Source organism: Maylandia zebra, linkage group LG7, assembly GCF_041146795.1.
Source record: "Maylandia zebra isolate NMK-2024a linkage group LG7, Mzebra_GT3a, whole genome shotgun sequence".
Classification (NCBI taxonomy): domain Eukaryota; kingdom Metazoa; phylum Chordata; class Actinopteri; order Cichliformes; family Cichlidae; genus Maylandia; species Maylandia zebra.
Window position 1 is genome coordinate 45754470 of NC_135173.1, and position 13300 is coordinate 45767769.

Sequence of the window (13300 nt, forward strand, 5' to 3'; positions counted from 1 at the left end):
AATATGTATACATTTTTATTCCCCCCCCATTTCTCACTGCAAATAATGAAGTGTATTTCCCTCATTTGCATACTGATGCAACAAAAGTATAAAAAAAATCTATAAGAAAAAAAATGTAGATGCTAGGTTTTAGAAAGCGGGAAGTAAAGGATAAAGTATGTCTAAATAAATACATTTAAATATGAATCAATTAAATATAAACTTGAAACAGATACTAGGTACAAATGAAATGTATGGCTTTTTATACATACAATGTCATATTACCCATTTATGGAGTTGTTTATGTAGATTTATTTTTAGCTGTTTTTGTCCTCCACATCACCCCAGACTACAACTAAAAATGGGCTCAAAAGAATTTTACTTTTTAGAATAATTGTTAACTAATTAGAGTTGCAACACGATTATTTTCACTGCCGATTTTATTATTATTATTTTTTTAAAGACAATCCTATATCTAAGACTGCTGACATACACGTTTTTAAATTTGCTCAATGTGCCTCCTTTAAATAATTAATCTTTTATAAAGATCACAACTGTGAGCAACTAGAACTTGTGAGGAAGAAAGCATCCTTTTACATTCTACTTTACACACAAATAAATACAAAGAGCAAATCTGAACCCACACTGAGTAAAGCCATAGACCTCCTGTATCGGCAGCATGGGGACAAGCCATTAATATTTCCAGAATGTCCCTCTGTTGCCTCTTATGGCCTGAGTGGAAGACTGAGTAAACAAACCAGTCCAACAAGTGTTCTTCCGCTCTCATTAGGCCAAGCCTCAATTGTCACTCCCCGTCTGTAACGAGAGTCCCCCCTGCTGTTCTTCACCCATCGTTGCGCAGATGAGTCTACCCATAAACTGACAACCAACGTAACTGTAGGAGACCGGAAGGTGGGAGAACAGGTTTTACACTTTCTTTTTTATTATATTCCTGCCTCATCCGTCACTGGTCCGCTGAGCCCGTTGTATTATCTGACTCTCTGGTGGTGGAGGTCGTCTGCCCTGCAGTCTCCTGGTCGAGACTGGACTCCTGCAGATTCCTTCCCAATGTCTCGATGGGCAGGAGCCAAGATGCAACGCCAGCCAGCAGAGAGCAGCTGCAATACACCGACAGAGTCAAATACACAGACGTCCTGAGCAACACCTAGAACCAAAACACAAAAAGTGAGAGGCCAAACAGAGAAAAACACACCTCTTAAATAATAAAGAGCCTGACTGGACTAATTTAAATCTACCACAAGTCACAATATTGTCAAACTATCATATAGTTTATGACATTCTTTAAATAATCATTGACAACAATGTTGGTTTTTGAACTCTAGTAAAACCATGGAGAAAATTCCAAAACTTGGATGTGTCGAAATGACACAGATGCAGATTCACAAACATGTAAGCAATGCATTACGTAATCCCACCTCACACAGTTTCACTGATTATTTTTCTTGGATACTTGTTTTTAGCCCTCAGTGATATAGATACTGTCTTTTGGTGAGTAACAGTAAGAGCAGACATTTCAATTCACAGTTTAATTTAAGAGGCCTATTGTAATGCTTTTAATATCCAATATGAGGTATGGAAATTATCGCTGCCACGCTGGATGCCAAATAATATTATTCAGCCGAGTTGAAAACGGGTCACACTGATTCAAAATTTAGAATAACCGGACATACACTTGCTTGTACTGGGTTTGACCTTCTTTTGCTTTAACATTCTTCAGAGATTTTGGCACGTGCATGACGCAGTTGCTGCAGATTTGGCAGCATCTACATCCATAATGTGAATCTCACATCCAAAAAGGTGCTGAGGTCATTTGAGTACATTGCACTCAATGTCATGTTTAAGGAGCCAGTTTGAGATGATGAGCTTTGTAACATGGTGGTGACATTACCCAGCTGGAAGGAGCTATCAGAAGACGGCAGTGTGGTCATAAAGGGATGGAAATGGTCAGTTGTAACAAATGGTTTGTTCTGTTTGTTAAACAAGAACACCCATTTGCATCAACCTCGTCCATAGCTATTACACACTTAATCAAACAAACCACAACACAAGAAGATAAAACAAGTAGGTTCCTCTTATACAGACAGCACCAACAACTATGCCACGGTCAAGTCACTTAAATCATGTTTCTTCTCCATTGTGAAGCTTGGTTTGAACTTTAACAGGCCATCTGGACCATGTCTACATGCCTACATGTCACATGATTAGCTGATTAGACATTTATGCCAATAAATAGTTGAATAGGTTTACTTAACAACATGGCCATTGTATGTATGCATTGTACTATTGCTGTTACATGTAATAGAGAACCTAACATCTTAGACCTTAAAAAAAAAAAAAAGAATTTCATTTAGGAGATAGATTTGGACAAAATTTACTGAAAACATTTTATTAGCTTGTTCAAAAACACAAAAACAGGAGACTGCTTCATACCTGTGCCACAAAGGGTGTAATCAGGGCACCCAACCTGGCCATGGCACTTGACGTTCCCATTGCTAAAGCTCTGTTTTCTGTAGGGAACACCTAAACAAAAGAAAGAAAAGTCAGTGAGTACAGTTTGTCCAATTTGACCTGTCTGAAAAAAGAAACAAACAAACAAAATCTGCTAAATTGAAAAGTGATACGTACTTCTGGTGTGTAAACAAAAACAACTTGGTATCCACCAGAGATGAAGGCTCTGGCAATGAAGATGAAGATGGTAAGGGCTATCCTGGATTAATTAAAAAAAAAAAAAAAGAAAAAAAAAAAAAAAGAGTTACAAATCAGCCTGGGTGTTTTAATGTCAAGCATGTTTGGGTTAGCTGCTGTCGTACTATGATATTAAAAAACAAACGTACCTCCCAATGCAAGCGTATAACGGTAGAATACACAAGGAAAACATGAGGAAACACAGTGCCATGCTTTTCTTCCTGCCGATATAGTCCACTAGTAGAAGGACGACTAAAAAACCTAAAAGCAACATCAAAAAAAAAAAAAAAAGATCAACGACTGCACTCAACACTGAAAGATGGAGTCATTCTCTTAAAGAGCACTTTTTTTGTATCTCGTTCTCTTTATTCTGAGAATGTACATGTTTGTATGCTATACTCTGCCCACCTTCAAATCACTGAAAAACGTCAAAGCATTGTCTTTAGTAGGCTTTATCAGTATGTAGACTGCGTATTGAAGATTGTCTTTGAGGTCTGAAAAGTGATATTGAATTGTTTAAGCATGCATTCTGTATAACGGCCAGCAGGGGATGCCTCCTGTAGTTGCAAACAGACTTATAGTTGCATGGAAATCTAGAGGGAATCAGGGCAAGGGACTCTTACTGTATCCACAGTCAACACTTTCCTGATGACTTTGTGGGCTCAAACGCTAGCTTCACGTCTTTTAATCATACAGGATACTTTTTTTATGTGGGCGGTGCCTAACAGCGACGTTGCCGTTGAAGACTACAGGGTACGGTCGAGACGGCTTTTACCGCCATTTTTATGATATATCAGTCCAGGATCTCAGAGATTCACAGATTATACAGAGGGAGATGTTGCAGCCGTTTGAAAAGATTGCCCAGTGTTCAGTGTTCCTCAGTTTCTCACTCCTCTCTTCACATTCAGTTTCAAAACACCAATACGGGGACAGAGAAAATGCCCATCTTGAAGCTTCACAATGGGACTTCCCTAAGAAATGAGTGATGTCATAGTAGGTTCATCTATCTTTAATACATACTCTTGTGGATTTAGAAAAAGTAGAATAAGGATGAACCACTCCCATGTGGTGTCTGGAAGCGAGAATAATCGCTGTCTCTGTCTAAGTCCTCACAATGAACATAACGGTGCAACAGTCTTTTTCAAAAAGACAAAATTATTATTTTGTGTGGCCGAACTAGACTTCACAACCTGCCTAAACTGATGTTATGCCCAGTAAATATAGTGAAGCGCGTATGCATGCCCATCCCCATCACTCTTGAGGGTGTCGTGTTGTGTCTCATTTCTAACTATAATTATTTATGAAGCCACACAATTCAGCTGCTCCTAAATTTCAGCTGTCTTTTTTTTATTTTTTTAATTTGTACCTGAAGTCTAAAATCACTTCTGTAATAAATGCTCATGCTTCCAGCTGATTAACTGTTAAGCTCTTGCAGCTCAGAGCCACTAATCAATACACTGCATGTTGATCTGGACATGAACAAAAGGAAAGGTGCACGCCCACAATTAAACACGGATTAAAAAACATACATTTCTTTATCAAAGTTTAAAAGAAAAGAGTATTACAGGGACATTTTGAAAACCAGTAATAGTTTTCAAATTCACTGTTTGTTTGCCACTTTTTCACAGTATAACTACTATTAAGTTGATGGGAAATTACCAAAAACAAATTGGACATTTTCTCTATGTCAGCTGTCAGACTTTCAACTTAACTGCACACCACGCCTCTGACAGACTGCAAGCAGCGAGTATTTTACCTGGGAACTCAGCCAAGGTCGTCCATAAAAGGTCTTTGTAGTCGGCTGACGTTAAATATCTACATTCAAGACTGCAGTCTGGCTCAATCTTGGCTCCTTGGGTCACTATAAGGAAGCATTTGGGATTTGTTGTAATTCAACAATTGAAAACATTAAAAGCAGCTCTGCACAAAGGAAGCTGTAAACATACTCGCGCACAAATCTCCAGCTTGGAACAGCTCAGTTGTCAGCAGGATAATCCCGTAATAGGAGAAGGCATTGGAAAACCTATTGACAAAAGTAAAAAGATCATTTTTTTTAGAACATTAGTTCTGTGAGAAGTTGAAAATAAAGCATTTAATATGTCAATCAGGTACTACTGTTACTCCCCCTTGCATTAGGAATCACATCACAGTCCATCACAGGATTTTAAGTATCGTTCCTGGTTACCTGTATACAAGTCACTGTGGTAATGGTAAAGCTATAACTGCCACAACAACAACAAAAATCGAAAACTTGATAAAATAAGGCCACGATGCCGAGCTGGTAACCACTGATTTAAAAATGACTCCCTTTAAATAGAGAAGGCTTATCTTAGAGAGTGTGTCACTTAAGCTAACCATATAAACCACAGGAGCAGCGTGGTCTTCCAGTACTGAGGAGCAAAGAGATCTTTGAACCGTCCACGTTCATTCTGAGTAATTAAAGACAAAAATAGAAAGTAGACATTTTATTTTGAACATTTAAGCAGTGTATATATTTAGATTCATATCCAGAAAAAATAAAATCTCATCCCCACCTGATTATAAGCGATCAGCCTGCCTTGAGGCAGGGTCTTCCCATTCTCTTTAGCAATGCGCGTTAAGGTTGCCATGGCTTTTTCTCGTCTTCCCGACAGCACATCAAAACGAGGACTCTCCGGCAACCACTTTGCAACACAGAAAACTGAGCTGAGTTACTTTCAACTTTTTTTCTATTTTGGCGGACCTCTACCCATCGCAGCCATACTTACAAAGCAGAAGCAAACAAAGATTGCCAATGGTACTGTGGATAAGCCGAGCAGCCACCTCCAACCCAGATCAGGCATTACCATCAAGGCCAGGAGGACCTCAAACACAGCACCGATTGCCCAGAATGCCTGATGCAGACAAACAGTTAGGATGATATAGTGCAGTGCAGCTAATATTGTCAAAAGAGAGTTTATAAGACAATGACCGCAGTACCGCAATCAGCATAATGCAGATGCCTCTCGCCTTCATGGGAAGGAATTCTGAGTACAGCGTGACCCTAAAACAAGATTAAATCTTTATTTATGTTCATATTGTTTTCTTGGATATTGCTCATTGAGGAACTACTGATGTATCTTGTTATGCATGAAGGAAGAATCAAACTTACGACTGAGGAGCTCCTCCAATACCAAAGCCCACAAGGCTGCGCAGGAACAAGAGCCAGCCATACGCTGGAGCAAAGGCACTCAGCAGGCCGTAGTACAAAGTCCAGCACATACAAACTTTCAGACCCTGTTTAGCACAGACACATATACAGGAAATACATGAGATCATTTACAAACCTCATGAAATCATGTATGAGAATCATAGATGTGAGACTCACTACTTTTCTGCCGTACTTGTCGGCGACATTTCCCCAAATCGGTGAACTGATCCCCATCCCGATAAAAACCACCTGTTCCAACAAAAATAAATAAATAAATAAATAGGTCATTGACTATGTTATATAATCAAAAATCTCTAGTGAAGCAATAAAAGGTAAACAGACTTTACCGATGTTATGAGTGCCACTTTATAGCTGGGGAGCCTCCACTCACAGTGCAGCTGGGGCCCCAAGATGCTGAGGATCATCATCTCCATGGCATCTGCTACCTGAGGGACAGCATCCAGTTAGAGATGTGCAGTATCTGCACGTTGATGAAGCTGTTTGGACTTATTTTAAGATTTATTACCCATGACAGTCCAGTGAGGAAAGAGATTTTCCACTGAAACTTTCCAAATCCGATTGCCTCCAATGCATCATCCACTGTAAAGGTTTCTGTTAATAAAACACATCGGTCACTGCATGATCAGTCTCAGAAACAAAACCTGGCATTAGCATGTTATTCAGTATAACACACTCAAAGGTCATTTTACATCTTGGACAGTGTGCTAAATTCACAAGGTTTTTTCAGCACCGTTAACACTTCATTGCCTTGTGAAAATATATAATAAAGAAATCAAATTTGATGCATAACAGATTAAAACAAAGCAGTTCTTCTGTTTTTATGTTTTAGGCCAGTTATAAACAGGACATGGCCAATATAAGATGAGTCTACTTTCATGTGTAATTAACCCATATCCACACACAACAATTAAAACAAAATAACAATTATATTGTACACACCTTCGGGTTTATTAGACCCAGAGGCGGATGAAGACTGCGTAGCCTCTGCGTCAAAATTTGAAGCTATGGTGCAAATCTCAGCGTCTGTGCCCTGGTCCTCATCAGTTTGACCCACAAAATCTGCATCACCCCTAAGTGCCATCACACAAGAAGAAGACATGAAAAAAAAGTTTGTCTTTCAGACATACCAAAGTTTGTCGTTAAATACATTTGCACTTAGCCCTGTGGCTCACACTCCGGTATGTAAACATAGCAGGTCCTTCCTTGAAACAGCCAAGACAACTTTGATGAGGTTACAAAAGCAAGAAAGCTCATATTTTTCGTGTTTTTCTCTTTACCACTGTTCAGAGTTTCTCCAGCGCTTGTAAGAGATCTTAGCTGTTTTGGGCCAGTTGTCCATTTTGTCGTCACGGAGAGCTGTGAGTTCCAGCTCATAGCGCACAGGTGATTTGCGGACAAACCTGCTGGAGCAGTCACTTCAAGTTTTCAAGGAGACACCCAATCAGAGAACAACACCCGCAGGGCGGAGAGGGGAGGGGTTAGAGCAGGAAGCAGAAGTGCCGTGTTGTCAAACTGGCTTCGGGTCAAAGAAGCGACCCCATTGGATTAAAATGAAGTACTATCACATAATTGATCAATATCTTTAAATAGATTGTCAAAGGAACCGGAAGAAATATTCCAAGACTTTAATGTCACCACGAAGTCTTATTTGTTGTTCTAAGCAGAATTTATTTAAAAAAAAAAAAGAAAAGGTATCGACCAGAACATATCTAGGAAATGAAAGTATCTTTTTGCATTTCAAGTTGATGCTATATCATCATTATGTGGTTGTTTGTTTGTTTTTTTTAAAGTTTCTATTTGTTTTGTTTTATTTGTTTTTTACTCTAGTGTAAACTGATCCCCTAGGAGCTTGACTCCAAGTTTCCTGATTGGTCTAAACTGAGCTGGTTAACCTGAGAGCAGGTTAGTTTGATGCTAATCTCACTCGGTGGTACAGACCGTTTATGGACAGATAGCAAAAAGAGCACTTAGTTCTTTATGACATTATATATTAATGATAGGTTTTCTTTAAATAAATAACAAGTGATTATATGCAATACAATTTGTAATGTTGAAAGAAATGCTGATGTTATTGTATTGTGAGGTAAAATAAACACATTTTGGGAAACACTTAAGACAAAGCAACGATTTCCTGCTTGGATTAGATCCAGCTAATCTCAGATTTATACCAGAGAAATTAAAAAGTGCATCCCAGACAAGAGCTCGGTTCTCAGGAGTTCGTTCAAACGGCAAATTTTCTTATAAGTAATAATATAAAGAAAAATAAAACCACCGAGCCAGGCTTTTTCCTGTTACTGCAAATAATTACAGTGCACTACAATCAATCAAACACATAAACTTGAAAAATAAAGCTCATATAGCCTACTTATAGATTTTAATGTGGTCATCAAAATTTAAATTTGTGGTATTTAAGTATTAATATTATTATTATTATTATGAAAGAATAGGAGCTAAAAGCCAGGCAAAGACTTTCTTTGATTCAGCAAGAGGAAGGTGACATCATATAGCCTACAACAGTAACTTTATTTATACCAGCACTGCGCTTCAGTCATTAGCAGCTGAGTATCTGTCATAACCTGTGGCCGACAGTAGGTTGTGCTGTCCACCCTCTACCCAAAAGCCAGTCATGCTATAGAAAGGATGCTGCTGTCTGTTCACTCACATTGTCATCATGTCAAATAATGCTGCTTATTTTCAGAAGCTCACTGAGAAGAAACCCAATTATGACTTCTTCTTCATCTTCTTGTGGGGCTTGCTAAGGGCTTTTGAAGCTTTGACTACTTCTCAGGCCCCCTGCTCCTCTGACTCTGGGCTCAGGGTTGCATTTTGAGTACAGGTTTAAGTAGACTATTCATCACCTTTGATTGAAATAACAGTGCTGAAATGTAAATGCATACATAGAAAACATTACACTAGTTGTGAAACTTGAACAGCTGCTGGGTTAAAAAGTAAAAGAGTACCTTCTTGAATAGTTCGGACTGTTGGGAGTAGCTGACTCCTTCAGTTCTCAGTACCCTTGTAAGTTAATAAGGCCAACCTGAAAATAAAAGCTGTTGAAAAGTAGGACGCTGTGAGGACATGCTGAGGCTGCTGCATTATGGGACGGCCGTAAATACAGTGTATAGGTAGAATATACAGTGTGCCACACTGTCCCCTCGTCAGCTGGGTGCTCGGGCTCACGCAGAGCAGTACAAAATCTCATCTGAGATTCTCTGACTTGCACAGCGAACTGCAGCATGGAGCAAAAGGTAAGCTTTGAAATCTACGAAAAAGACAAAACATTTCAGATCTATGAGCGCTTAGTTTAGCAGAGTCAGTCGTGTTTAAATACCTTAAACAGTTTGCTGCTGCTCACTTATTGTGTCACTGAAGGCAACTCTTCTAAAACTGATAACCTCACAGCTGGTTTTGGCCTTCAGAGTCCTGCCCTGGTCACAGCAATCTGTTTACACGAATAAGGAATTATCTGAATGTTTAATAGTGTGTGAGCATTTATTTGAACAAACAGTGTTTTGAGGATACCTGAGGTCACTCATCCTTCAAATCTTTAGAAACCAGATCTGAGTCATTCTGAATTATCACCTTGGTTCAGTTGCTGAAGAGATGCAATGAATCTTATCAACAAGGCTTGCTTTATAACTCAGCTATGACACTGGCAATAACAGTAAGCAACTTTAAATAACAAGAACTGCTCCTGCTTGTACAACATATGATAGATAGTGTAAAATCTCTGTTTTCTTGTTGTAAGGTGTAAAACTGCTCTTTAAATGTCAGGCATCCAATTTAAAACAAACACATATTCTCACTTCTTTATTGATTTAATGCTAAAAAAAAAAGTATTTGAAAGAAATATTTTCAACCATAATTGTGTGTGAGACAAAATTAATCACTTCAGGAATAAAATGGCAAAGGAGTTGTCATTTTTCCATAAGACATGGCCTCTGTGGCACAGTGTACAAGGAATCCTCTTCAAAGAAATCTCTCAGTTGTTGCATAATGGATTACATTATGTTAATGGACATTTTACCAGAATGCTCTCTTATGTCACCGTGCGATTCTTCCGATCTTCAGGTAGTAATGCAAGATGCCTTTGTTGATGGTTGGAGGAAGCAATGTTAAATTTTAAAGAGAATGAATGAGAGGGCAACGTTACACGTGTCACAACCGAGCCAGCTGACCCAAAGGAGAAAGAAGACGCCGAAGCAGCAGATGTGATCTATTATGATAAAACTGCTCAGTGTATCGGAAAGTTTGGGGATGTTCACTGGTGCAAGTTCCAGCATCATCTCTCTCCAGTCAGCCTGGTGCTGCACAAATTAAATTAAATTAAATACACATACACCTCCTTCCTGCCGGCTTGTTTAGGGTGGAGCGGTGTGTTAGCCACATGCGGTGAATGTCAATTTAATCATAAACAAAAAGTGGTCAAACACATTAAAATATTTGTTTAAGATTTAACTACAGATATGTTTTGCAGCTCTCGGCTCCTTATTTTTTCAACAGCTAACAAAAAGTAATTGGAACTTTATTAAATCAGTGCCGTTGCTTTACATAATCACGTGAAATCAGTTTAGAATTTTTAAGTGTAACTTAAAAACTTTTTTCCAAACTGGTGTGATCATCCGCTCTCTACAGAGCACCAAGTAATTAGTTTGAAATGCATCTGCCTAATCAAAGATCAGTAATCGAATACCTGCACTGTAATTTTGTGGGGAGGAGGGTGAGAAGGGGTCTTTGGGTGGATAAAGTTACTGCATCCTTGTATTACATAGCTGCACACGCACACACAGTCATGCACACACAGTCATGCACACACAGTCATGCACACACGCATCTACATGCATGCACTATCTTCCTTAAACACACAGCATAGCTGTTCAACACTCAGGTGAAGCGCTGAATGAGTGTTTGCTGCCTGCTCCATGAAAGTTTAAGTAGACCAGTCCTTCCATAGCCAGGCAGCTCATTACGGCCTCATTACCAACAATGCAGGGACTCCAGCCCTGCAGGAAGCAGCAGTGCCACCCTCCTCCACCTCCACCTCCTCCTCCTCTTAAGCCAGTCTGTCCCTAGTTGTGTTAACAGGACAGCTCCAAGCCAGTATGTGGATTAGAGACCAATGAGCATCAAAGCAGAGAATCTATTACTGGTTACGTACCTGTGCTGACTTGAAGAAACTGCACTATGGAAGAAATCTTCAATTACTAAAACTGCTGTCCTGGGCTGTGTCTGCCCGACTTACATACATGTGGACTGAAGTTCAGTGACATTTGGATTTATCAAGTTCATCACAAAAGACTGACCCAACAATGACGCACAAGCCTTTGGAAGTAAAGGAGGTAACTAAACTTGGATGCAGTTGTGTCAAAGCCACAGTCATGCAGTGTTTGTATGACTGGAGCAGTAAAATTAGACAAAATGAGAAAAAAATGGTCTCTCTCTAAGGGTTAAAGATGTGTTATGATTATTATGATCACTCCAGCATAATAAAAGACGACTGTGTAATATCAAATATTTTATTGGCACAGAATATGGTGGTGTAATAGCTATCCCTGTTTTTTTGTTTCCCCCCCCCTCACACAGCCTGTATTAATCTTCTTTTCAGCTGATGGAGCAGTTCACAGTTTTTTTTCTAATATTTTTTTGTTTTTTGGCAAAAAAGCTCTAAACACGCCTCATAAGACTTCCTCAGCAAAGTGGCACATTTAGTGCCTTGAGAGGCCGATACTTCCCCCAGGAGTGTAGAAAAAGACTAAAATAGGTTTCAAGTAAGATGTGGTGGATGTGTGTGTGTGTGTTTGTGTTCATGCATTTGCATTTCTCATGGTGTCGAGACATAAATCATCTAAGGGTAAAGACATGTTTTAAAGTTAAAGTTACAGGATGAAAAGAAAACTTAATGCAGTTTTGAACAGAATCCAGAAATTATTACTAAATATGATGCTGTGCAACTGTAACCATATGCTGTATATGTTGTATAATATCAGAGGCATCAAAGCTACGCAGTACTTGCTTGCTCTTCTCTCTACCAATACGGGCAGTAAATACTGGACACTATATGCTAATCCGTATCAATATAACAGAGTATCTCCTCTGTTAGAGGACAAGGTGAACAGTTGGCTAAAAGGCTGTGAATTGTGTATTCACTTGTTCCGCCATAAACAAAAGGTTTGCTTACTGTCCCCATGAGTAATGCATTTTTAGTAAAATCTTTATTTGCCAGAAATGCAAGAACGTTTCCAAAGATAGCGCTGTGGCTTTGTGGCTTGTTACGGCTGCTTGTGTGAAACAGTACCAACAGAGGAGGTACAGTACTTGACCGGTGTGGCGGAGGCCTGTTCAAGGTCAGGTTTCTTTAGACACCTGGAGCCCCTTAAATGTGTGTTGCCCTGGGTGATGCACGGTGTCAGTCAATGGCCCACGAGGAGTGCTATCTCTTTCAGGACCCTAACTGCCACTTTGTGGCTGGGTAACAGGATCCTGCACCATACTGGATAAATAGGGACAATGGAGCGCCCTCTCGGGTGATGGTCAACCAGTCAGATAAACTTTCCTGTTCAAATGTGATGTTTACAATAGGTGCTCATTTCATATTTCATACAAGCTTGCTGTGTTTTGTTTGTTTACACATTTTTTGTTTTGTTTTTTTAGTGTCCAGTTTGAATCAGATGACAGTGTGCCAAGAAAGCCAACCTGTTATCTATCGCCTCTTTGCTTTTTCTCCATCCTCTCGCAGCATAGTTCGGTTTTCCTGCCTGATTTGTGTTCAGCAAAGGTCAGATTTCCTTTGAGTGGCAGAAAATCCCTGCCCTGCACTCGCTGCCCAGTGAAACATCCAATAACAGATGCCTACAGAGTGCCAACAACAGGAGACTGCCCTTGCAGTTTCTGGTTTTACTACTACTGCTGTTATATTTCAGTCTACTGTCTTAAATCAGAGTCTGATAGAAACTAAACAGAAGCATATTTACAAATGTTTCTGATAAAAAAAAAAAAAAATTTTTAAAACTGGAAACTGTTTTGCAGACATTTTTTCAGCTATCTTAATTTTGTCAATCTCTATTTAAAAAAACCTCTTCTACATGCTTTGCAGTCATTAAACCATATACAGTTGTGGTCAAAAGTTTACATACACTTGTAAAGAATATAATATAATGGCTCTACCGAGTGTCCCGTTATTTCTAAAACTCTGATTTTTCTCTGATAGAGTGATTGGAACAGATACTTATTTGTCACAAAAAACATTCATGAAGTTTGGTTCTTTAATGACTTTATTATGGGTTAACAGAAAAAAGTGATCACATCTGCTGGGTCAAAAATATACATACAGCAGTGCTAATATTTGGTTACATGTCCCTTAGCCATTTTCACTTCAATTAGGTGCTTTTGGTAGCCATCCACAAGCTTCTGGTTGAATCTTTGACC

At 39.2% G+C, this 13300-nt stretch overlaps 1 protein-coding gene across 2 annotated transcripts; it reads right to left on the reverse strand.

Moving 5' to 3' along the window:
* Nucleotides 1-21: 21 nt before the first annotated feature.
* Nucleotides 22-7306, reverse strand: svopb (SV2 related protein b). Of its 2 annotated transcripts, none has more exons than XM_076886489.1 (16): nucleotides 7153-7306; nucleotides 6815-6945; nucleotides 6381-6466; nucleotides 6202-6300; nucleotides 6032-6103; nucleotides 5816-5940; nucleotides 5644-5707; nucleotides 5433-5558; nucleotides 5220-5348; nucleotides 5041-5114; nucleotides 4632-4708; nucleotides 4442-4546; nucleotides 2835-2946; nucleotides 2626-2707; nucleotides 2431-2520; nucleotides 22-1097 (listed from the first exon to the last, which is right to left on the reverse strand). In XM_076886489.1, the coding sequence occupies exons 1-16, from the start codon at nucleotides 7212-7214 to the stop codon at nucleotides 969-971; spliced, it is 1563 nt and encodes a 520-aa protein (XP_076742604.1). In that variant the 5' UTR covers nucleotides 7215-7306; the 3' UTR covers nucleotides 22-968. The 2 variants fall into 2 exon arrangements, with proteins under 2 accessions (XP_076742604.1, XP_004538167.1); XM_004538110.3 differs by having other exon boundaries at nucleotides 22-1144.
* Between the last annotated feature and the right edge of the window lie 5994 nt (nucleotides 7307-13300).